General features: G+C 41.3%; 1 protein-coding gene across 6 annotated transcripts in view; it reads left to right on the top strand.

The window, feature by feature from the left end:
* LOC110485789 (VPS10 domain-containing receptor SorCS1) overlaps positions 1 to 25,750 on the top strand; it is a 157,530-nt gene that overhangs the window by 57,023 nt on the left and 74,757 nt on the right. For 3 of the 6 annotated variants that reach the window (XR_016485773.1, XR_016485774.1, XM_036940437.2), the window contains exons 1-2: positions 12,269 to 12,618; positions 24,166 to 24,233. Coding sequence is in view for 2 of the 6 variants with exons in the window: in XM_036940437.2 (XP_036796332.2) it covers positions 24,175 to 24,233 (59 nt within the window). In the remaining 4 variants the exon portion in view is untranslated. Of the gene's footprint in view, positions 1 to 12,268; positions 12,619 to 24,165; positions 24,234 to 25,750 lie in introns of those variants that run through there. The other 3 variants (XR_005035469.2, XR_016485772.1, XM_036940436.2) reach the window with 1 other exon arrangement.

The following is a 25,750-nucleotide window of genomic DNA, read 5'->3' as shown; positions in this document are numbered from 1 at the left end:
CATTAGAAACATTTAAATAACTTATCTCCAGTATCATCACAAAGTCTATTTTGCAAGAAATATGAAATAGACTTTGCGATGATACTGAAGATTAAACAGCAAGTAGTACTTAGTATTGCTAAGTGTGTTAAGCCTCTGAGATGCAGTGACCTACAGTATGGTCTGCCCTGTAGATAATCACGGCATTCTGCAATTAATAGACCGCAGACAGGGTGTAGGCCAGGATGGTCCACCATGTAAACAGGCTGTTCTGGTCCTGCGTCTTCTGGTGAGCTCGTGCTTGGTTTCCCGGTTGTGTTCTCGAGGGGAAGAAGTAACATATTATATTTTGTCAGCCCTCAAAGGTAATGCAGTAAGCAGACTTAGAAAAGGAATGATTGATGTGTTACCTATGAGATGTCTTGATGAAAAAATGACTTGATTCGATAGTCTATCTATTTACTTTCAGAGAAAATCTTCATATGAAAACAGTCACTCTGAGATTGCAGGTTTAACTTTGGCACCAGAGAAGAGTGACATTGGCATCACAAGCAAAGTCCCCAACCCCCTAGTGGGACGAGGACACAATTTACATAAGTAACATCTTGATTTGCTGTAACACGAAATTAGTGCCTCTGTTATGTTCAATTAACTCTGCGGTTGTCGTTGTAATTAAAAACTCCCGGTCCCCTACTGTTCAATAAGAAGCCCTAGCCAGGAACTAGGCAAAGGAAGAAAAAATGTAATAGTTGAAAGATGAACTGCTGGTTCATCAGGTTTTCATCAGATACGACCTTGGCAATCCATAATGGAGTCGGGTTCAAGATATCTTTGGAGGAGAGCCACACTATCCATAAGTTGAAAGTTAATGGGGGGAAGCATCAGCTGTGGCCAGTCCCCTGACTCCCTGTTATGGAAGCCCTTGCCAGCTGTTACGTGGAGGAAGTGGCGGTTGGCTTAGTTGCACCCCCTTACTAGACATTTCTCTTTAAATTGATTACATTGGGGAGGGATTATGTTCCGCCGTATTATGCTAAGTGGTTTAGCTTTTTTGAGGTTAACAATTTTCCAAATTCACACTCGCGCATCTGGAGCTTCCTTTGCTCATTGGTAATTGCCGTAATGCTGTGTTTAAAGAGCAAGTGGGAGGGAACCTCCGTCGTGTTCCGTTTCACATTACGTCTTTATCTTACTATCCCACTGGACGTGCTAGGAGGGAGAGCCAATGAACTTCTGCTGACTAATTGCCTCTGATTAGTGTCTAAATGAGGGGGCGTTTCAGGGTCCCCAGCAATACTCCATAGTGGAGTTTAGGTCTGTCACTTTTGTAACGATGCCACATTGTGAATGATTAACTGCAAAGTAGAGAACCCATGCTGCCATTGTAATATGGGACTATTCTACAACACACTATTTAGCTCCCATGCTTTCCTTTTATGCAAACCATTCATCTTTATTTTACACTGAAGCTGAAGATGGGCATTTTATTTTTTGCTAAAGTCTCTCTATCTCTCCCTGTGCCTGTAACAGTATGCATCTAAGTGGTTGTTTTATGGGATTAGTTGCAGAACTATAAGCCATAATCCCAAATGTTTTAAAATTGCTTTCAAATACTTTTTATGTTTAATTCATGAAGTGGTAATATGCAGGTAATAAATCTGGGAGCGAGAAAAGCCAACCCAAACCCTATTCATTAGGCATCTGCACCAGTTACACTGCGTTGTCTTACAGTATAAATGGTACCACTCTTTGCTTCACTTACTTTTATGTGAAAGGCTTTGCTGTATCTACAGTTTCTTTGAGTGGATTAATATAGGCCTGTTGAATACTCTAGCTAGCTGGTTGAATATAGGCCTGTCTGTTGAATGCTCTAGCTAGCTGGTTGAATATAGGCCTGTCTGTTGAATGCTCTAGCTAGCTGGTTGAATATAGACCACCTGTTGAATGCTCTAGCAAGCTGGTTGAATATAGGCCACCTGTTGAATGCTCTAGCTAACTGGTTTAATATAGGCCACCTGTTGAATGCTCTAGCTAGCTGGTTGAAAATAGGTCTGTATGTTGAATGCTCTAGCTAGCTGGTTGAATATAGACCACCTGTTGAATGCTCTAGCTAGCTGGTTGAATATAGACCACCTGTTGAATGCTCTAGCTAGCTGGTTGAATATAGGCCACCTGTTGAATGCTCTAGCTAACTGGTTTAATATAGGCCACCTGTTGAATGCTCTAGCTAGCTGGTTGAAAATAGGCCTGTCTGTTGAATGCTCTAGCTAGCTGGTTGAATATAGGCCTGTATGTTGAATGCTCTAGCTAGCTGGTTGAATATAGGCCTGTCTGTTGAATGCTCTAGCTAGCTGGTTGAATATAGACCACCTGTTGAATGCTCTAGCTAGCTGGTTGAATATAGGCCACCTGTTGAATGCTCTAGCTAGCTGGTTGAATATAGACCACTTGTTGAATGCCTAGCTAGCTGGTTGAATATAGGCCTGTCTGTTGAATGCTCTAGCTAGCTGGTTGAATATAGGCCTGTCTGTTGAATGCCCTAGCTAGCTGTCAATCCTCCCTATGTCTATCAACGTTTGGTGCCAGTAGTGCTTCCTGGTCAGCTCACATGGTCAGAGAGAACTCCTGACCATATTTACATATAAAAGTTGGGGCTAGGAGTTAATTTCTTGACATTTTATGTTTCGACATTTTAGTCATTTATTTAACAGACACTCTTAGTGCATTCATCTTAAGATAGCTTGGTGAGGCAACCACATATTACAGTCATAGTATGGCCTGAACCGGAAAACTAAATTCATTGTGAAGCTAACATAAATAAGTGAATATTTTGCTTTCAGTGTGACTATAGCAGTTAACATTAAAAAAAAGATTGTCCCAAATTGCCAGATTACTGACCTTACCTCGTCCTACGCCCCAGACGTATTAGAATTCCACGGCACCCCAGTTACCTTGATACCATGTTTTATTCATCACAGCAGTAAACGTGGCTTGAATTTTACCGTGTATTTATATTTCTTAAAAAGTCACGCTCATTAGGCTTGAGGTACGGTTGTTTAAGTCAGCGTCCAATTTTGGGACCTTGAACATTAGAATAATCTAAGTGCTCATTAACATGTTGGTAAAGACCAGCTAGACCATATTAATTTGTGCATGTTTTCATCCAAGTTGGCAGAGCAGCTTACACCTGCAATTTCCAATACAAAGCCCTACAGGCCCAGCTTACTCTAAAATGATCTGCATAAATTACTTCTATATTAAATGCTGCATCTTTGCTGCTGTACTCAGGAAATGCATTCTCTCCATGGGGATACCAATGCACTCTATTTATACATAGTGGATTCATAATAGGCTAGTCCGAGACTATACTGCTAGTCCACTTTCAGAGATAATGAACATTTTCTGTCATAAATCCAGATCTGGCCAATTAGCTATATTGGCATATTAACGGCATGTGGCATGACTGCAGTTTCCCCTGTATACTTACACAATCAAGTAGTTATAGATTATTAGTTAGTGTGTTGTCTTAAAATGATCTCAAATCAAAGTTGAATGATCAGGCACACTGATTTGCAGGTGTGATAGCTGGTGCAGTGAAATACTTATGTTACTAGCTCCAACAGTACAGTATAATCTCTCAAATACAAATACACAAATAATCCAAAAATCAAATCAAGAAATCAAGAAATGACAGAACGAGTCCAATTAACAATCCAGGGGTAGATATATTAGAGTGAGTATGTGTCGGAATCCGTAACAGAACACCACATTTACACACAACCTTTAATGAATACCACAGCTATGTATTATAGAACAATTAGGATGACAAAACCACCCATCTATTTTTGGCCCAAGGTTTACTGTAAGTGCATCTTCAGAACCAAGCATCATGCTGTGGAACGCTGTTTGTGGATATTATAGATTGCTGACAACAACCTGGCAGGTACCGGGAGTCGAAATGCAGGTTACAGTCTAATGGCGGAGGCTACCCGTGGCAGGAAGACAGGCATGTGTGCAGTGCCTCTGTGAAAGAGTAATTTATCACCAAAAGATTTAAGTCCCAATCAATGAAAATGTAAAGCAAGGCAACCTTTATTCTATTTGTGCTGATACCAGCTCAAAGCACCGCTATTGAAGGGGCTCAGAATCCATTTGCAAGCCCCTGGCACAACTCCTAGTCATGTTCCGAGCGGAGCAACCCAGATACTGTTAAAAAGGCTCCCTTTATATTGTGAAGCTGGGAGATGGAGACAACATTGGCAGGCAGGGGCGGATGGAAAGCAGTAGAAGAAGTGGAATCAATGGGAACAGGGGCACATGCACCAATTATGGCCATGATTTCAAATGTAATCTCATAACAGGTATTAAAATACTTTTCCTGTTGAAATAATTTTACATTGCACAGGTGATTATTCCCAAGTCTGGAAGCCAAATAGTGTGACAAGGTCTTTTTGTAGCTGGAGTGTTAGCGGTACCCTCTTAGCATCGAATACATAATGAATCACATTTCAAAAGCTGCTGTTTAGGTATAACAAATTCTTCCTTTCCCCCCCCTTTTTTGTCTCCTGATCGGGTTATGTATGTTTCGCTGACGCCAGTGTTTTTTCCCCACTTAGTCGTCAAAATGCACGGCGCAGCTTGTTAGGGGTAAGCTAGTGTGTCAGCCACTGATAAGGGAAACTTGAGATATAATTCACCCTTGAATCTTTATGGTTCGCGCTAGGCGCTAGCGTTTGAAAGTTCCAAAGGAAGTCTTGATCAAAGTGAGTAAGGCTGTGCAATAAGGACAAACATTAATAGTCATCTCTGCATTATGCATTCTACTGATAATATACAGATCTTTTCAATGAACAACCGTACACACCCTGAATACAACAATGCTCAACATCTCTAAGACAATCCTTCAGCCAGAGTCCCTCAAACAAACCTTGTTTATTTAGCAGTCTTTATGGTCCTCAAGCTCCGCTTGACAAAGACATAAATACCTCTTTGTTGGATACTGAGGAAAAACACACTCAGCGTTTAATGGCCACTTATAGTAAACGAAGACAAACAGAATGATGATGCCATGCAATATGAAAGTTGCTATATAATAATATCCAACTGTTATGGGGTAGTGGATGGATTCACAGTCAATGGAACGCTGATGACATAAGGCGGCACTATCGACGACTCACCCTCATTAAAACTAGAATTCTTAGTTGCTACATCCATTTCTGGACTTATAAATGAATGATATGTACCTATTGGTTCTTGAAGAATATAACTTATGAGATTTGTTCTGTTTTACCCCTTCTGAACCCCAAAATATAAGCTTGTTTTACTCCAATGTTTGTAAACAATGTAAATGTTACCAAGCACTGTGTAGCCTCAAAACATGGTTAAAACTATAATTTTGATATCATGACCTTGCATCCAAAGCTCTGTGTATGATTTTGAGAGTGGTTACATTTCTCCAGGCCCATCCCTCAACTTTTTACCAAAAATATTTGATTAAGGATTTTTAGCTTTAACAGTGATCCCAAAAATTCAGAGTATAACAACACAACTTTCATAGCAGAATTCCTTCAATTTCAGTGTATGCTATACAATGTTGTAGCTCTGAGTCTCTACTTTTATATAATGTAAAAAACTCTATTTCAAAAACATAGACTGAAAACAAAGACTGATATTGTCCTAATAACCAAAACCTTTTAGGTCTTTTTACTATAGTTTATGTGATGATATGGCATCAGAGTATACTTGAGTGTCAGCTGCATCTTGACACTTCTACCCCATAAATCATCTATGCAATACCTTCCAGAGTGGTTCCTGGGTAAAGCTAAGACTCCCTGTACAACTCTACCATGATGATAAGGATTACCACCTGTTTGTATAGCTGTGGGTACGCTGTTTCACCTTCCAGAAATCTTAATTATGCATCATTTGATGCCATTTTCACAGCAAAGTAATGCAATTATCCCAAAGGCCTCCAAGCTTAGCCGCTTCACATTTTTGCTTCATAACCGTCACTGATGTTTCACCGAGAAACTGTTGTCTTTGAGGGTTGTTGTTTTTGTGAAAGCTGAGTTTTTTTTGAGACCGTCTTCTCTTTAAACTCTCCAGATTTGTTTGTCTGGTAAAGAGGGATTTGGAATAAATTTAAAGCGATCATGTTTTGTTTCGTTTTAAAAAGCCTCTGCACAACAGTTGCAGTCCTCTCCAGAGATGTCCGCGTAAACCAAGCCGTCTGTTCAGAATCATTAATACACAAATTTCCCTAGCACTTCACTATGTGACGTAAGACATTCCATCTCATTTTACCCCCATTACGTTCATATTCTCTTCGGGGTTTATTACTACAACTAAGGCACCTGACAAATAATCACATGATACATTTCCTCTGCAGATATTGTGCGAGAGTTATATTCCATATATATTTTTTACAAACATCATTTAGATGTCAATGTAAAGATGGTATGCTAACACATAGCCCAGTCACAGGAGGGATCAGGCTTTAGCGAAGGGAATCAGTCAGAACATGGACAGATAAAATAGCAGACAGATTAGATATCAATGGGCTTCATGTTGACAGTGGGAAGGTAATCAGAGAAGATGTGATTCCATCTCAATGGAATCATAAGCTCCTTGGCCAGCGGTGAGGATTCGCTGATCCGCGACCTTCTGTTTTAAAGGCTGAGGATTTTTACGTAATGAGATACATGCTATGATACAGCTTCTACTCCCAAGCCATAAGACCTCTAAACAAGACTGCTAAATAGCTAATCAAATGGCTACCTGGACTACCTGCATTGACTTTGTTTTGCACTGACTCAATGCACACGCACTGGACTTTAGCCACACATACTCACACTGACATCCCAATACACACACACACACATATAACAATGCACATGCACTGGACTTTAGCCACACATACTCACACTGACATCCCAATACACACACACACACACACCCACACATTACACACACACACACACACTACACACACACTACACACACACACACACACACACACATTACACACATACACACACACACATTACACACACACATTACACACACACACATTACACACACACACATTACACACACACACACACACACACACACATTACACACACACACACACACACATTACACACACACATACACACACACATAACAATGCACACGCACTGGACTTTAGCCACACATACTCACTCTGACATCCCAATACACACACACACATTACGTACACCCACACACACATAACATGCATAACATACAGGGTACTTACTCCCTGTATACAACCCTAATATTTTCTACTCCCTATATATAGCAATGTAATTTTTACTATCTATTTTTATTTGTTATTCACTGTGTATGTATTCCTCGGACACAAATAATTTTTATGTTAGAAAAGGACCCGTAAGTAAGCATTTCACTGTTTGTCTACGAAGCATGTGACAAATACAATTTGATTTGTTTCTGATGAAACGGCTATATCGCAGACTTATACAGACAGACGCTGGGCTCCACCATAAGGTGCGAGTCAAAGCACATCAGATGAATTTTCTCGAATGTAGAAATATGCTGTGCCAGCGAAGATGCTTGGGTTCTAGGGCAGAAGAGGGGGAAATTCACATTTTGTCGTCAGGAAATGGATTTGCCATGATATTTAATGTGGAGAGCTTTCTCCTCTCCTTTGCAAATGACCCCGTATTGGAAAAATCAGATGGTTTAAGAAATCCATGAGATTAGATTCTGATACATTATGGACAGTGAGGGAACAATATAAACACAACACTTAGTTCTGCTGAAGAGACAACTGTGTTTGTGCTCTCCCCCGGAATGCGGAATGTGGTTTAACCCTCTCAGGTCTATAAGTCATTATCAATACAACGTCACAATAAGGTGCAGAGCGATCGATATTCCTGCAGGGGGGCATTGGTCCCCAAGCACCGTTAAAACCATTGACAACTGTGTGACGTTTTCAAGGGATTGTTAAATAAATGTCAATTATTTGGTTGTAATATAATGCAATGTAATACCTCTTGAAGAGCATACATTCTTAGAAAAAAAGGTTCCAAAAGGGTTCTTTGGCTGTCTCCAACCCTCTGTGGAAGTTGTTCTACATGGAACTCAAAAAGGTGCTACCTGGAACCTGGCTAACAGACTAGTTAACAGGCTAACTTTCAGGGGATAAACTAGATGACTATATATCCAAATATTGTTATAGTGGTGATGACAGTAGGCCGACTGATAATTTTACCAGGACGAGGACTTGTTGATGTCAATCACTTTCCAAAAGCCTAATCTCTGATGAAGCAAGCTAAATGACATGTTTTTTTGCTTAGCTAGCTACATGCCCAACGGATAGGATACAGTCACGTATCTGGAATCACATGATCAATTGATGTTTTCTGATCATGAAGATCATGCAGTTACTTGCTGTATAACTCTGATAGAACTAAATGTGGAATAATCTGAACGGTGTAGTTCTGACTATTCTCTTCACGAGGTGATGATATTAAAACCAAACAGTTATAACATTTATTTAACAATCCCTTGAAAACGGCACATAGTGGTCAGTGGTTTTAGCGGAGCTGGGAGTCTCCTTGCCCCTCCCCCACCCACCCACCCAAATGGACAAGGAACATAAATGGACTCTTTCCAAGGAACTGTTCATGTGTTAGCATCCTTGTTTTCTAAGACATCATCTCTAGCATCTCAAGGTACAATAACAAGGTCAAAAAGGGAACGAGGCGATGCTTCAGAAGTCTCCTCTAATCCTCCAACCATCCCATTAGACCATCTCTCCTCTTTCTCTTTCCAGTCAGCACCTAATTGGTCCCTGCTTGTTATTTCAGCTCATAAATGATCTGATAGTTAAAAAAAGAGGCAGTCTTCTTCATATCAGTGTGGAAAGATGTGAAAAGCTTGACTCATTAATAAAATCCTGCTGTCTCCGTCATCCAAATGAAGGGGAATATTTTTTTTTCCGAAAACTCTTCAAGAAGGTCAAACAGCTCAATATGGGGAATTACGCACGCACGCACGCACGCACGCACGCACGCACGTACGTAGAGAGAGTCTTTTAAAACGCTGCCAGCGGTACCATTCATTCCATTCATCTAATTAGACTAAATAATCATGCATCCTGTTATTTGGTCTAATTTATTTCATAGATTTTTATTTTCAACTGAACGTGGGAGTTTTAGCTGGTTGGAGGCATAATTTAGTGTCAGATTTGCTTGACATTGACAAGCATTTTAATGTGATGTGGGTGGTGTGTGTGTGCATGATTTTTTTGTGTCTGACATAGTGTGTGTATCTGTTAAAAATTCATGCTGTCTTTCCTTTAGCACTCATCACCAGAACTGGTGTCAGATCCTATGATGTCGTATGTCGAAGCTACTCTGTCAAATAATTTCTTTCTTCATCACTAATGAAAGTCCGATTCTCTCTCTGTAAATTCCCCATCGCTTTGAACCTTCCTACAAAGTAGTACCCTCAGTTAATGCATGTACATGTATATTACCATATTGCGGGTCAATAAGTGTCAGTTCCATTTAGAGGGTTAGAGGGTTACTAAAATCATCATTTATTTTCTATTAAAGTTCAGTGAGATGTATTGACTGTATTACTAAGCAGTGTATAAGGCAGTAATAAGGTATACCTTTGATTATCTCAGGGGAATAATTGCGGTCAGACCAGATCATACCAGTCTAGGGAAGTAATTTGAAGTAATTTACTAATGTTTGTGTAAATATGCCGAACATCTATCTGTATGACAGACGGTCTGATGACAGAGAATTATGTTTCATATTAGCTAACTGTAACACGCCCACTGTTTAAGTTCTCCATCCAATCAGTTTGTGATGAGACAGGACATCCTTGTCTTACCACTGATTCTGCACCTGTCTGTATAGATTCTGTTGGCTCAGTCATTTTTTTTTTACCTATGCAAAGATATGATCTTGTGTGTGTTTGTTTACCCTCAACACACATCTGTCAGGTTAGGCAAACATCGATTGGAAACTGAAACGGCAGCAGCAGAATGCCTAGCATGTTAAAAGCCTCTTAAGGATCCGCCCCCTTTTTTTTTCAATTGTCACCTAAAATGACATAGCCAAATCTAGCTGCCTGGAGCTCAGGCCCTGAAGCAAGGATATGCATATTCTTGATACCATTTGAAAGGAAACACTTTGAAGTTTGTGGAAATGTGAAAAGAATATAGGAAAATATAATGCATTAGATCTGGTAAAAGATAATACAATGAAAGAAAAAACATGTATTTGTTTGTAGACCATCATCTTTGAAATACAAGAGAAAGGCCAAAATGTATTATTCCAGCCCATGTGCAATTTATATTTTGGACACTCGATGGGAGCAGTGTATGTGCAACGTTTTAGACTGATGCAATGAATCATTGCATTTCTGTTCAAAATGTTGTATCAAGACTGCCCAAATGTGCCTAATTGGTTTATTAATTACTTTTCAAGTTCAAAACTGTACACTCTCCTCAAACAATAGCATGGTATTCTTTCACTGTAATAGCTACTGTAAATTGTGCAGTTAGATTAACAAGAATTCAAGCTTTCTGCCAATGTCTGATATGTCCTGGGAAATGTTCTTGTTACTTACAACCTCATGCTAATTGCATTAGCCTACGTTAGCTCAACCATCCCATGGGTGGGACACCGATCTGTAGAGATCCTTAAGAGGTCTAACCACTTATCAAGCATCAAAAATGGACTAAACATTCAAATCCTGTTGCTGCAGGATTATTTTGCTGTGACAATATAGGTCAAATTAAGATCCTACATCTGTATCAAAATATACTTTAAGGGGATAATTTGTGAGTGGAAATATGACAGCTTCAACAACTATCCAAAATCTACCCAAAGACACAAACATTGCTCACCGCAGAACTCAAATACACCATCAACACCATCAACCCACTCATTTGATGAACACCAGGTTTTTCATGCTGTTTTAGCCTCATCACATGTTAGCAGCCACCCCGTGATCTAGTGCCTAGCGCTAAAATGGCGGATGGGATCCTTATAGCAATCATCCCATAGCATGCTGATGGGCCCTGACGTCTGCTTGCTCCAGTTAGCTCCCTGCCTCTAGCCTAGCCGTGGAAATCTGTCTCGTCTGTCTGTTTCTGCACATCAATATGAAAAAAAAGTTGTGCCTGCCATCACCATCGAATGCCGGTATAAAGAGATGGAAGTGATTGGATTGAAGAATGGGAGTGGGGGATGAGAGGAAGGCTGGAAAGCTTGTTTGGCTATGCACAGACTGGATGTATATTGTATTTATATATAAAAGTCAGTCGGAGAACAAACTAGCTGGTTCTGATGAGTCATCCGTTTTGTGTAAGTACTGTATCTGTACTTTTACAAAGTAATAGTGTTGAATAGTTTTGGTGTAACATTTATACAGAATCATTACAACTATTCCCGAAGAACCCAGATAATGATAGATAGCAAACAAAAGTGGAAATTTGCCAAACACTTAAAAAAAAGTACTTTTTTCTTGCAGATAATATTCTCATTTTCCATTCATCTCATTTGAAACCAAGATTAGTGGGAAGCTTGTAGTACAGTGGGTTCCGTATCATACATTTTTTTTCTCACCTTTATTGAACCAGGTAGGCAAGTTGAGAACAAAGTTCTCATTTACAATTGCGACCTGGCCAAGATAAAGCAAAGCAGTTTGACAGATACAACGACACAGAGTTACACATGGAGTAAAACAAACATACAGTCAATAATACAGTAGAAAAATACGTCTATATACAATGTGAGCAAATGGGGTGAGATAAGGGAGGTTAAAGGGTAACATTGGGTAACATTTACCTCCCGTGACCTCGCCAAGTCAATACATCCACTTATTACTAATTGCGTCTGGTAATACGGTAGACTGTACGATTGGTAAGGTAAGCGAATTTGGAATGCTGGAAATTCATTGTAATGAATGGATCAGGCTTGTTTTCTTCATTTCTGGTTTTCTCCCAAATCCCTTTGCTAATAATAACCATATCCCCAGGATACACTAAATGAATTACATTTAACTGAACTTTGCGTAGCTGTATAGCACGATATTGTACAATAAAGCCGCTCTACATTTCTGTAATCATAAAACACATTTCAAAAGCGAATTCCCTCCATGTGTTCTTCAGATTTATAATGAATTTCTTCGGGGGCCCCACAAATCAAATTAGCTGGCGACCTTTTTACAGTTCGCACAGATTTGAGGTTGAAGATTTAATCATCAGGTAACAACTGTCTAGGGAGAGGGAGTTTAATTTCACAAAGCCAGTGTCAAAAAGGACAACTTCATGAAGGTTTTGTTTAAAGTTTATGGATTTAAATGCAGCTATTTAGAATGGTATTTGTACATACTGAACAACAGTATGTTTTTAGAGTTTATTAATTAGTATGCTCAATCTCTTCCACTGACACTTTGCTCCACAGACTGGGCTGAACTTTAGTCCCTGAAAAGTAAGCAGAATGTCCCTATCCGCTAACCACGAGTCAACTAGTACACTGTGTTCTGCGGAGCAGCTTATTTTAGCCGTGCCTTTCAAACGGGGCTTTTCTCCCCTGCATTACAAGAACATGTGGGCCGATCTGCAACACCAAGGTGAGCTTCCCTTGGCTTTCTATGGATCCTGCCTCAGTCTTTGTCGATTAGTCAATAGACAAACACTTTAAACCAGTTATGTGTCTCTCAATTGTGAATTCCCCTTCCCATAATCTCCCTGCTATCCCTAAGGACTCATTCGCTCTCCTACATTTTAGCTGACCAAGGAGAATCCCTTTCCCTTTTTCCTTTCTCGGGCCTATAGAGGTGAGTGGATCTGTGTGTGCTGCCGTATGTATATGTGAAGTCACAATAAACAATAAACAGACAAGAGGATAAGGGGAGTGGAGGTTTATGTCCTACCAATAACCCCCAGGGTTTATTGCTTTCCATTGTCTCCTCGCGGAGGAGTTCCTTGTATACAGTAGCCTCCTCTCTCCATGAGAGATTGAACAACTCCCCTCCCAGTGGCCTGGCCTATTAATTTATGCATTAACTTGGACTCGATCCAGTCTCACATTTCCAAAATGCAGCCAGTCATCAGCTCTCCAAGCCCAAATAATTATTCTAAGTAATTGGCTATAGTGTCAAGAACGCCATTAAAAACAGTAAAAGGGGTTGGCTGACGCGGATCAACCAATCAATCATTCCCGATCCCTAACCACTAACCAACAGGCCTCCCGCCTGTCCGTTACACGACAACTCTTTGTTGTTGACATTTTAAATAGCCGTATGGTTCCGCCTGGACTTGCCCAGGCATGTCCCTCTGTAGTAAACAAATACACAATGGCTCGCTAACCCCACTATATACATGATATACTGGGACATCTATGCAAAGGGCAACGCTAAAGGCGCCGCGGCAATTCTGAGTTTAGAGTACTACTGTTCATGGCGTGTAATGCGCCCCCCATATGATGATAAACCATAAGTAATCAAGGAAGTGATAGAGGCCTATAAATTGTACTTGAATGGAGTTTACATTACATTACAGTGAAGGTGAGGCTGTTTGTTAAGCGCTGTGTTGAAAGGAGAGGCCTTGGGGTGACGGACATTGATCGTGTTTACATCATGTATTATCCCCTAGTTAATGACACTGTTCAGATCAATGAATCTGATTGCACCCCCTGCAAATGGATTCGGTGGATGGTAGCCAATGAGATCGTCTCCAGATGACACTTTAGAAATGGGTGCCATTGACTCGACAACTGGTTGTGTTTTCCTCCTTGCAGGCTACAGTGTTGGTCTCCTCTGGTCCTATCAATCTTTTGGCCCTAGCATGGCGGCTTCCCTTCTGTCCTTGTTTGTGTGTGTGGCCTCCTCAGCCAAGGCTGGCACTAACGGTCTGGCCTTGAATGATTTCCTGTGTGGGCTGGGTTGAAATCTTGGTCAGATCTGACATCATGGGGAGATTGATCAAACTCCATTGAACCGTGATTGAAACCAGAGTTCTGTCTTTCTTCTCCTTCCTCTTATCTTGTTTTTCTTTTTTGTTGTTGCTTTATACAGGAATAATGAATATTCTGAATACTGCTATATCTCTAACATTGTTGACTATTCTGGATAATGCTATATCTCTAACATTGTTGACTATTCTGGATAATGCTATATCTCTAACATTGTTGACTATTCTGGATAATGCTATATCTCTAACATTGTTGACTATTCTGGATAATGCTATATCTCTAACATTGTTGACTATTCTGGATAATGCTATATCTCTAACATTGTTGACTATTCTGGATAATGCTATATCTCTAACATTGTTGACTATTCTGGATAATGCTATATCTCTAACATTGTTGACTATTCTGGATAATGCTATATCTCTAACATTGTTGACTATTCTGGATACTGCTATATCTCTAACATTGTTGACTATTCTGGATAATGCTATATCTCTAACATTGTTGACTATTCTGGATAATGCTATATCTCTAACATTGTTGACTATTCTGGATAATGCTATATCTCTAACATTGTTGACTATTTTGGATAATGCTATATCTCTAACATTGTTGACTATTCTGGATAATGCTATATCTCTAACATTGTTTACTATTCTGGATAATGCTATATCTCTAACATTGTTGACTATTCTGAATAATGCTATATCTCTAACATTGGTGACATTGTTGACTATACTGAATGCCATATATTTTCTTACTATACAATGCTCTCTTGTGCTGAAATTGAGTGTGCCTATTGGTGTGCAGCGTGTGTCTCCTATTCTATTACCAGGGTATGAAGCTCAGCAACAATTGCTCCCGTATCGATACAGCTGTCTGTGTACACGCTAGAATACGGCTTGTTCCAACCCCCCGGGGAGCCGTTTTATCATCTCATTACAGTGACGTGCGAGACGAGGTTAAGACCCCCGTTGATTGTAATTCTCATTCCTCTGTGTTCTCGTGTTAACGGCTATCTCTTTAGCCACCTCAGCTACTTGAAAATCTTGTTTCTCATTTGTATCGTTTTTATCCCTCCACGTAATACCTACTTTTGATTTGTCTTAACGTGTTTTCTTTGACGCAAATTAAGCATGTGAATGATGTTGAGGTGCCTCACATAATGGTTTGATACACAATGGTTTGATACACAACAGAGCCGAACAACAACAGAAAGGGAGTCAGTGTCATGGCGGTGGTGAGTGTTGGCGGTGATTGCAAAACTAGCAGTAGGTGGGTGGGCCGCGATGATTCCACGGGAGGGAAGTATTGGTTTAGACTGGAGCTCTACTGCTAATCACCTTTAATCACATGCAAATGCTGGGAATCAGGAGTCTTTGATTCTGAATAATGGGAACAAAGAAAGAGATTGGCAGAGAAGAGCTTGTTAGCTACTACCACCATCTCTTCTTTCCCCTGTCTCTCACTCTCTCTCTCTTGCTCTCTCCCTCTTCCTCCTTCGCTCTCTCTCCCTTTTCCTCCTCTCTGTCTCTCTCTCGCCCGCTCTCTCTGTCTCTCCCTCGGCCTTTTTCTCTCTCCCTCTTCCTACTTCCCTCTCTCGCTCGCTCACTTTTGCTCTCTCTCTCTCTCTCTCTCTCTCTCTTGCTGCAAAGCCTGGAGGGACAATTCATCTGCCTTCGGCCCCTAGTACTCAAACTACCCAGCCCCAAACTGGAGGCCAATCAAGCAATATCAATGAGACAAAAAGTGGACCGATTATTTTGCCTCCGAGGGAGAGAGAGAAGAGAGGGAGAGAGTGTCTTTGCCAGATAGATAGATAGATAAATGTAGCTTTGTAAATACCTTTTATTATCCCATTAGTGAGCTGATGCTACTTCTGACGATGAACATCTGAATAATGAATCTGCGATGAGCGAGATTCTTTTAGCTTTATTTGTCACGCTCCATCTGTCTAGTAGTGTAGCGACTGTAGCTAATAAACATAGGGGAAAAACAGCCGCTAGACTAGCCTCTTGGGCCTCTGCAGTCTAGTACCAAAATCCACGTCAGCCACAGCATTTTACTCATAGACTCGGTTTCGCATCCAGTCTCAACGTTGAGTATGTCTGTGTTGTATAGTGCTTCCATATCCGCACCTTTCTGTCACCGCTAACATAAAAACTTGATTTTCAACTCGTTGAAAATCATATACCCACAGACTTCTCATTCCCATTCAATACCACTAGAAACTTTGAGTATGTCTGTGAGTTTCATAGTGCTTTCATATCCACACCTTTCTGTCACCGCTAACATAAAACTAGATTTTCCACGTTGACAGTTCCAAGGTTTTATGTGTTATTGCAATATCCCCCAGGGATATGTGAGCGGGTTCATCGGATTAACATTCATATATTCAGTTTTATTTGTCAAATGATCAGGAGTGAGCAACCACATTCTTCTCTCGCGGTACGGAAGTGATGTACTATATTTAACCAGTGGGTGGATTGTAACCTACTTTGGAAGTTAAAACTCAATTGTTGGAGCTCAGGCTTTTCATACTACGCAGGCAGGAACTCTTACCTACTTGGGATACGGTGAATAGTCCCGTTATCTTTTGTCTGGAGCGAGAGTGTCCATGAATTCAATTTCAATAATTCTGTCAAGTGTTATCTTCCCTTTATTTCAAAGTACTAAACAGTGATTTATTACCCGAATCGACATTGTTTTCAGATACATCATTCATTTGAAGACCCATGTGCGCACGGACACGCACACGCTCATTCGCACTCGCACACATGCACATTTGCACTCACATACAAGCATGCACACGCACGCACGCACACACACATACTCAAACCCCCCAAAACAATAGATTGTGAACAATCTCTAGAGTCTATGTGCATAATTCATGGCAGTATGCAGTAGCAGTCAAAAGTTTGGACACATGCTCATTCAAGGATTTTTTTTTAATTTTTTTTTTTTTACTATTTTCTACATTGTAGTATAATAGTGAAGACATCAAAACTATGAAATAACACGTATGGCATCATGTAGTAACCAAAAAAGTGTTAAACAAATCAAAATATATTTAAGATTCTTCAAAGTAGCCACCCTTTGCCTTGATGACAGCTTTGCACACTCTTGGCATTCTCTCAACCAACTTCATGAGGTAGTCACTCTGGGGTCCAACTCATTCCAAAACAGCTCAATTGGGTTGAGGTCAGGTGATTTATGGAGGCCAGGTCATCTGATGCAGCGCTCCATCACTCTCCTTCTTGGTCAAATAGCCCTTACACAGCCTGGAGCCTTTTTTCTGTACAGCACTTTTATATATCAGCTGATGCAAGAAGGGCTATATAAATAAATTTGATTTGAAAAACAAATGTTAGTCCCACTAAGCGCACACCAGATTGGATGGCGTATCGCTGCAGAATGCTGTGGTAGCCATGCTGGTTGTGTGCCTTGAATTCTAAATAAATCACAGACAGTCTCACCAGCAATGCACCCCCACACCATCACACCTCCTCCTCCATGCTTCACGGTGGGAACCACACCTGCAATGTGTCTTGCAAAGACATGGCTGTTGGAACCAAAAATCTAAAATTTGGAATCAGACCAAAGGACAGATTTCCACCGGTCTAATGTCCATTGCTCGTGCTTCTTGGCCCAAGCAAGTCTCTTCTTATTGGTGTCCTTTAGTGGTGGTTTCTTTGCAGCAATTCGACCAGGAAGGCCTGATTCACACAGTCTCCTCTGAACAGATGTGTCTGTTACTTGAGCTCTGTGATGAATTTATTTGGGCTGCAATCTGAGGTGCAGTTAGTTAATTGCCGATTTCCGAGGCTGGTACTTTTGACTAGTGTATGTACAGTAAGTGAATTCAACAGTGTTCAGTTGAAATTAAGTGGTGGCCAGTAGCTCGTTCATCTAGACACACACACGCACACGCACACGCACACGCACACGCACACAGACACACACACACACACACACACACACACACACACACACACACACACAGTAGCTCAATGTCTTCCCCTGTTACAGTGATCACGCTGTGAATAAGGTGAATCCTGCCATCTAATCAGGCCAGTAGCATTGCAGGTGGCAGAATCAAACTACAGCAATGAAAATCTGCATTTGCACTTTGGATGTGTTTTAGTAATTTCAGTCTTCTTCCCACCACGGTGCTTTGTGTTTATCTGTTCTTCTGCTGATAGGGCTAAACACATACAAGCATGGCAGATAACTACTAAGTACAGTTGAAGTCGGAAGTGTACATACACTTAGGTTGGAATCATTAAAACTTGTTTTTCAACCGCTCCACAAATTTCTTGTGGAGTGTTTTGGCAAGTCAGTTAGGACATCCACTTTGTGCATGACACAAGTCATTTTTCCAATAATTGTTTACAGACAGATTATTTCACTTATAATTCACTGTATCACAATTCCAGTGGGTCAGAAGTTTACATACACTAAGTTCACTGTGCCTTTAATCAGCTTGGAAAATTCCAGAAAATGATGTCATGGCTTTAGAAGTTTCTGATAGACTAATTGACATCATTTGAGTCAACTGGAAGTGTAACTGTGGATGTATTTCAAGGCCTACCTTCAAACTCAGTGCCTCTTTGCTTGACATCATTGGAAAATCAAAAGAAATCGGCCAAGACCTCAAAAAAAGAATTGTAGACCTCCACAAGTCTGGTTCATCATTGGGAGCAATTTCCAAATGCCTGAAGGTACCACATTCATCTCTACAAACAATAGTACGCAAGTATAAACACCATGGGACCATGCAGCCGTCATACCGCTCAGGAAGGAGACGCGTTCTTTGGTGCGAAAAAGTGCAAATCAATCCCAGAACAACAGCAAAGGTACTTGTGAAGATGCTGGAGGAAACAGGTACAAAAGTATCTATATCCACAGTAAAACAAGTCCTATATCGACATAACCTGAAAGGCACCCAGCAAGGAAGAAGCCACCGCTCCAAAACCGCCATAAAAAAGCCAGACTACGGTTTGCAACTGCACATGGGATCAAAGATCGTACTTTTTGGAGAAATGTCCTCTGGTCTGATTAAACAAATATAGAGCTCTTTGGCCGTAATGACCATTGTTATGTTTGGAGGAAAAAGGGGGTGGCTGGCAAGCCGAAGAACACCATCCCAACCGTGAAGCACGGGGGTGTCAGCATCATGTTGTAGGGGTGGTTTGCTGCAGGAGGGGCTGGTGAACTTGACAAAATAGATAGCATCATGAGGTAGGGAAATTATGTGGATATTTTGAAGAAGCATCTCAAGACATCAGTCAGGAAGTTGAAGCTTGGTCGCAAATGGGTCTCCAAATGGACAATGACCCCAAGCATACTTCCAAAGTTGTGGAAAAATGGCTTAAGGACAAAAAAGTCAAAGTATTGGAGTGGCCATCATTAAGACCTCAATCCTATAGAAAAATTGTGGGCAGAACTGAAAAGCATGTGCGAGCAAGGAGCCCTACAAACCTGACTCAGTTACACCAGCTCTGTCACGAGGATTGGGCCAAAATTCACCCAACTTATTGTGGGAAGCTTGTGAAAGGCTACCCGAAACATTTGACCCAAGTTAAACAATTTCAAGGCAACTTCTGACCGACTGGGAATTTGATGAATGAAGCAAAAGCTGAAATAAACAATTCTCTCTACTATTTATCTGACATTTCACATTCTTATTTCACATTATCATTCTTATTATTCTTTACTAGTATTAAATGTCAGGAATTGTGAAAAACTGAGTTTAAATGTATTTGGCTAAGGCCTATGTAAACTTACATCTTCAACTGTATATCAGTACAATATAACATCTTATTTCCATAGTATCCAACCTGGAATATATATATCAACATACGATATCCAGCCGTGAATAGAGAGATTGTGCATACTGTGTGACAGATCTTGACTAAAACCCTGGGGGTATGTCAACAAGTTGGTTTACAACACTGAATATGTTGGTCTTAAAATATACAGAAAACTATATCACTGTGGTTTCGGGGTAATATTGTCAAAAGAAAAAAAAAATAGACTTTCTATTAGACTAGCTAATTAGGCCCCAGAAATAGGCATCCCAAAACCCAGAACATTATTATGCATGTTTGTTATTTTTACTAACATTTCTTTGCCTGGGACATTGCTCTCAAATGACACGTTTTGATCCTCAATGGAGACAGATTTTTGGGGGGATATCCAAGAATTTGACAGATGTCTTGAAAATCCAGGTTCGCAGCAACATTTTACTTTCATTTCTGGAATAGGCATGGATTGTGAAATATTTCCAAAATATGAAACGACAACAGCTAATCCTACAGAGAGAAGGCATGTTGTCACTGATCCCTCCGGAGTTTGACAGATTCAGGTTTTTGAACATCTAGGAAGATGAATCATGTTTAGATATGATATATATGTATTTGACTAACTTGTTTTTTTCCTCGGGAATATAATAGATATGTAGTAGCGTGCAATGCATTCCTTATAGATTAAAAACACAGAGAAGCATTGGGTGCGAGCACTCAAGACTCAAGACTACAGTATCTGAATATCTGAGACGATACCTGAAACATTAATAAGAGTGAGGAATACAGAATTGTACTTTAGCATGTAATCTCTCGTGATTACAATTTAGTGAAAGAAATACAGAAGAAGACAAAGAGTTTTATATGAATGCCCTAAAGTGTGTGCTTAACATGTCTAATTTCTGGGAGTTTCACAGTCAGACAAAGCCGTGGCTAGGATCCCTGTGTTTTCTGTTTGTTTGCTGTTCTGGTCTCTCTGTTGCCGTAGGAGATCGTAATTATTATTTGTAATGCGTGTTTGGGGATTTTGATCGTTGTTCATCATTTTTATTTTTTCTCCCCTTGTCAAGGACAATCACCAGATAGCGGGAAACACAGCCGCTTTCTGGCAGCAAAGACACTCAGTGTGTGTGCGGTTTTTGTCTTCTGTGTGTGTGTATTCATGTGTGTGTTTCTGTCTCTCTCTGTGTGTGTGTATTTGCGTGTGAAAGAGAAACTCTAAGCACTTAAGTCTTTGCAGAAACACAGCTGTTATTGATCCGCACCCTGAGCTCAAACCTCTCTTTGCATTTCTAATACCCCCTAAAATTCTGCCAACCAGACTTTGCATAACATTTGCAAACTCCCTCAAACTGGCCTTCAATGCACTTTGAAAGTTTTACTTATCCGAAAGGGAACACTTAATACAAACCTCACCAGGCCTACCACCGCGAACGTTCTTCTGAAGCCCAGTGACTTACTTCAATGTGGGGTTTTCAGCATAATGCATCCATAAACAGAGCTGTCGCCTCAACCTGCCACAGCCACGGAAACCCAAACGCCTCACAAGCTAAAAGTCAGTCTTCCATCGTCTCTCCCTCACACAACTCTCTCCCCTTTGTTAGTCTTTCTCAAATATCTTCATATCTTTTCCTTCTATTGCTCGGCAAGGTAATATTTACAGTAGGAGTCTACCCACGGGCCTAATTGGCAAGCTAGGTAATGTAGCATATGCACTTTCCAGCGGGGAGACCATCTGACACGGACGCACGCTGATGGCCACCCATATTAGGCTCCATATGTGGCAGACCGATGGGTCCGCATGCACACTGTCCTTCAGCTAATGATGCCAGCTACACAGCCAGCCCCGCCTGGCCTGCTCCGCTTTTACAGCTCTGCTTACTTTGCTTTTAAAGGACTTTATCTGCCCAGGTTATTGGTTGTTTGAGCGAGGGCGAGGTGATAGAGAACCTGGCTCTAGTACACAGAAACAGGCAGAGGTGGAGGCATAGGCAAGGAGTACAGAGATACAGAGATACATTGGTACAAGGGCACCTGCTCTGACATAGAAAAACTGAATTTAGAGGTTTGGTAGAATTTAGGAGAGAGAGAGGAGGGAAGGAGATAGAGGGAGAGAGAGAAGCCTTGTGGAGGTGGTTGTGTGTGTGTGTGTGTGTGTGTGTGTGTGTGTGTGTGCTTTTGTGCGTGTGTGTACGAGCCTGTGTACAAATTCTCCCTCCAGCTGGCCAGCGAAATGGACTGGGTCATTAGCATGCATTGGTCTCATCTGCACATGTGAGGTTATTCATCCCCTGGGGTAAATCCCTCCTCACCGGAGTATCTACCACTCAGACGCTTTGAGGAGACTCTGGGCTACGTTGTGAACAAGCTCTTAATTTAAAGGAGTTTGTGTTGATGTTTTCTTCTCTCTAACCTTAACTCCTCCACAGGTCGACCCAAAGCAGCCGTGTGTGTGTGTCTGTGTGTGTGTGTGTGTGTGTGTGTGTGCGCGCCCGTGCATTGGTTCGGTGCGTTCCGAGGCCGCAGATGTTGCCTCATACATAATACAGCGTGATCAAAGGGGCCTGCCTCACAATGTAATTCCCCGCTGCAGAGGTGCATCTGTTCTGGCGTTGTAACTCACTCGCGGGGCCCCCACGCTGGCAGAACTCACTTCACAAAGTCACACAAGTTCCACGGTGGTGACTCCTCCGCCACGCCTGCCTCCACAACATGCAGCGGGAGGTAGACTCAAAGGTATCCGAGGGACAGGGAAACAGTTGGATGTTGCCATGACGCAGCGTGCAGCCAAGGAACATTGTGTAGCCGGTCTTGGAGACGGCATGTACAAATTGTTTATAGGCTCCGGTTGTTTTGTTTTTGCTGTACACTATGGACTTGGGACGATATTCCACAGAGTTTTTTCCCCTGAATATGCAGTTCCCTGAAGTTCCTCTTAGAAGTTTCAGACCGCCTATGGGTGTTTGTGTATGGAGGGGGAAAAAATAAGCTTTGTAGATGATGCTAAGGTCATCTGGATGACATGAGGCTGACAAAGATAGACATAACACTGCTGCTGGATCTGTTCGACTTGTCCATGTTGTTACTGACCTCTGTGTTGTATGACATCCACACGCATTTGAACAATCCCGAAACTGTCAAACCCATGACATCATACTCAAGGCGATTCCACACAGTTAGCAACATGCTAACAGACAGCAAACATTGCGTGAAACGTCAGGGGCCTATAGTACCATGTCAAAGTAGACTGGTAAACTACAGGTGTGCTTGGTGAGTAGCTCCTTCGCCACAAATTGCAATGAATTTCAAATATACCTTTAGTCATAAAGTAAATAGATTGCGAGGGCTTCTGTAGTTCCGTGCTTCTGTAGTAACATGCTTCTGTAGTTCTCATTCTGCTTCGGGCGGAATGCGATTTATCTGTCTTTTCGTTTTCCCCCCGAAGACTTGGATCGACCCAGATTTTCCTTCTAAATCCCATGCACTTTAAGGGTGTTACAGTTATAAAGAATATTTACAGTGCCGCGTTTAGATTGAATAGGATATGATTAAGTAATGAGCTCTAAATAATTAGTCGTCACACGCTGTTCGTCTGATGTATCTTTTAGTTCCTTTCGCTGACAGTTCAGCTGAGCTTGCTAGTCAGTAGTCAGATCCCCTGAACAAGCTAGGTGGAGGACACATTTGTTTAATGTATTCTCTATCAGGTAGACCGTGAGTTTCCCAAAGACGGAACTATGCCTTTCATGTGTGGCTACAGAGGCTACATATCAAACATTTAATAGCTTCCTTTCTCTGTTCCTTCTGTTTTCTATTTTGAAAAGGATGTGATAGGTGATTTTAGAAAGTATGGAAGAAGCATCTTGTCTTACACAAGTGATCATGAAATAAAGGGACACCATTTGAACGTGGGAAAAGAAAGGGGGATACCTAGTCAGTTGTACAACTGAATGCATTCAACGGAAATATGTCTTCCTCATTTAACCCAAGCCTTCAATCAGAGAGGTGCGGGGGGCTGCCTTAATCGACATCCACATCATCGGCGCACGGGGAACAGTGGGTTAACTGCCTTGCTCAGGGGCAGAACGACAGATTTGTACCTTGTCAGCTCTGGGATTCGATTCAGCAACCTTTCGGGGATGTTAACAGGCCAAATTGTTGATGACCTGTGGCTTGTAACACCAATAACAGATCATTTCCTTGGATTTCACATACTGTAGAAGAAACACGGTCTCCTTGACTGCTGACAATGTTATTCGGGATGAATCATCAAATGTTTTGAATTGCTTTGTGAAATGCGATTACGCCTAAGTTTAAGATGAATTGTTTGTTGAAACGTGCATTTATTGTAGGCTCCGTGTTAAAGTGTATTCACAAGGATTCTTCCTCATGTCTTGCAGGTGATTCTCATGCTGACAAAGCTGTTTGACTTCAACCTGAACAGTGTCACGGAGAGCTCGTTGTGGAGGTAAGCACATCATGCAACGACAAAGTAAGTCTTCTGTGTACATTTCTGTGTGAAGTCTTCAGCGACTGCCCGTTATATTGGATTTTTAGCTGCAACAAGGTTGTGTTTCATGTTCTGTCTCCTTTGTATACCACAAACATTATAAATGCATATAATAAGTATAAGTACATCACAAATCGAAGGCTTGCACAAAATCACCTTGAATATTTAAACGGTGCAACTTGCCCTCTCCTCATTGAGGAGACTTTTCGCCCGCATAACGTGCACCTGTCTCCAGAACCTTCCAGCTGACTGACCAGATGTTTAATTCATCCCAAAGCAGACAGGCATTAGTGTGAATATGAGTCACAGCTACTCACGGGCAGCCAAGTGTTGTCCAAGTGCACTTACTTTGACTGGCCTTGAGTGCAGCTCAAGCGAGTCTCGTTGCACTCTCAGCTCAAGGGGCTCCTCCGCATTACTGAAAACTGAATTCATACATAATCCACTCCCTTGGCTATAGTTGTAATATCTTGTGTTTGTAGGTCTACAGGTTGTGTTCTTGCTACCTTGATATTCGGTGCCCAATAGGTTATTTATACAGTGTGACATTCTGTGATTCTGTTCAGAGTCACGTACAAGTGTGTTTGAGACTTTGCTGAAAATGTAAAGTGTTTGACTGTCCATTGGAAAGGCCACAGTTAAAGGATTTTAGTTGTTCTTCTGTAGACTCCTTTCAGCGGAGCAGGTTTTGTGACGTCTCGCCTTATTTTACCCCGGTCTTTTGTAAAAAAGTAAAATTGAATGCTCTTACATTTGTTCCACTTGGCAATCATTAAAGTTGATTGAATGCGGTTTTAGCATTTTAAGAGACTTCGGAAACAGTAGGCCTGTCAAACCTGTACAAATCTCAGCGGTGCGGGTCTGCTGGAACATCCCTCATGTGAGAAAGAGGAAAACAGACCTCGGGACTTTCCAGTGATTTCAGCGGCCCACAACAGATCCGCGGGTCCACCCCAAGGCCTATCTCCCAACCACAGCAGTGGTAAATGTAGCGTTATGTGATTCTCTATGTAAGTCCTAACCACTAACCGTTAGTGGCTTAAGGCCCTGGATGGCTCTAACGTGAACGGGCGTGACACCTCATTACCCTGTTAATGGTGTGTCTAACATAAAGAGGGCGAGACTGTCCTGGTAGTTTAAGAATGGTAGACAGCCATCAAACCTGGGGCAGAAATGGGAGGGGGGTACAAGCCCAACCTGCTCCTCTCAAAGCGGAGTGGAGAGAGAGAAATACTGTCGGAGTGCACCGATGCAATTCATACATTCATTTGGAATACTTAGCAAAGCTGCCATCCGTTGGACGTTTCAAGCTGTTTATTGTTTATGTTGCACCCCGCTAATGCAATTAGCGACCTCTCGCTAACCATCTCCAGATACCCCCCACTCATTGATTAATCAAACTCCAATAGGGAAGACAACAGGGCTTCGGGCTGCTGCTGTCATAGTACAGTAGATATATCTGGGGAAATCTAATT

This window comes from Oncorhynchus mykiss, chromosome 13 (assembly GCF_057628025.1).
Source record: "Oncorhynchus mykiss isolate SJ-2025 chromosome 13, ASM5762802v1, whole genome shotgun sequence".
Classification (NCBI taxonomy): Eukaryota; Metazoa; Chordata; class Actinopteri; order Salmoniformes; family Salmonidae; genus Oncorhynchus; species Oncorhynchus mykiss.
The sequence above is the reverse complement of the archived record's forward strand: the minus strand, read 5'-3'. Positions and strand labels throughout refer to the sequence as shown.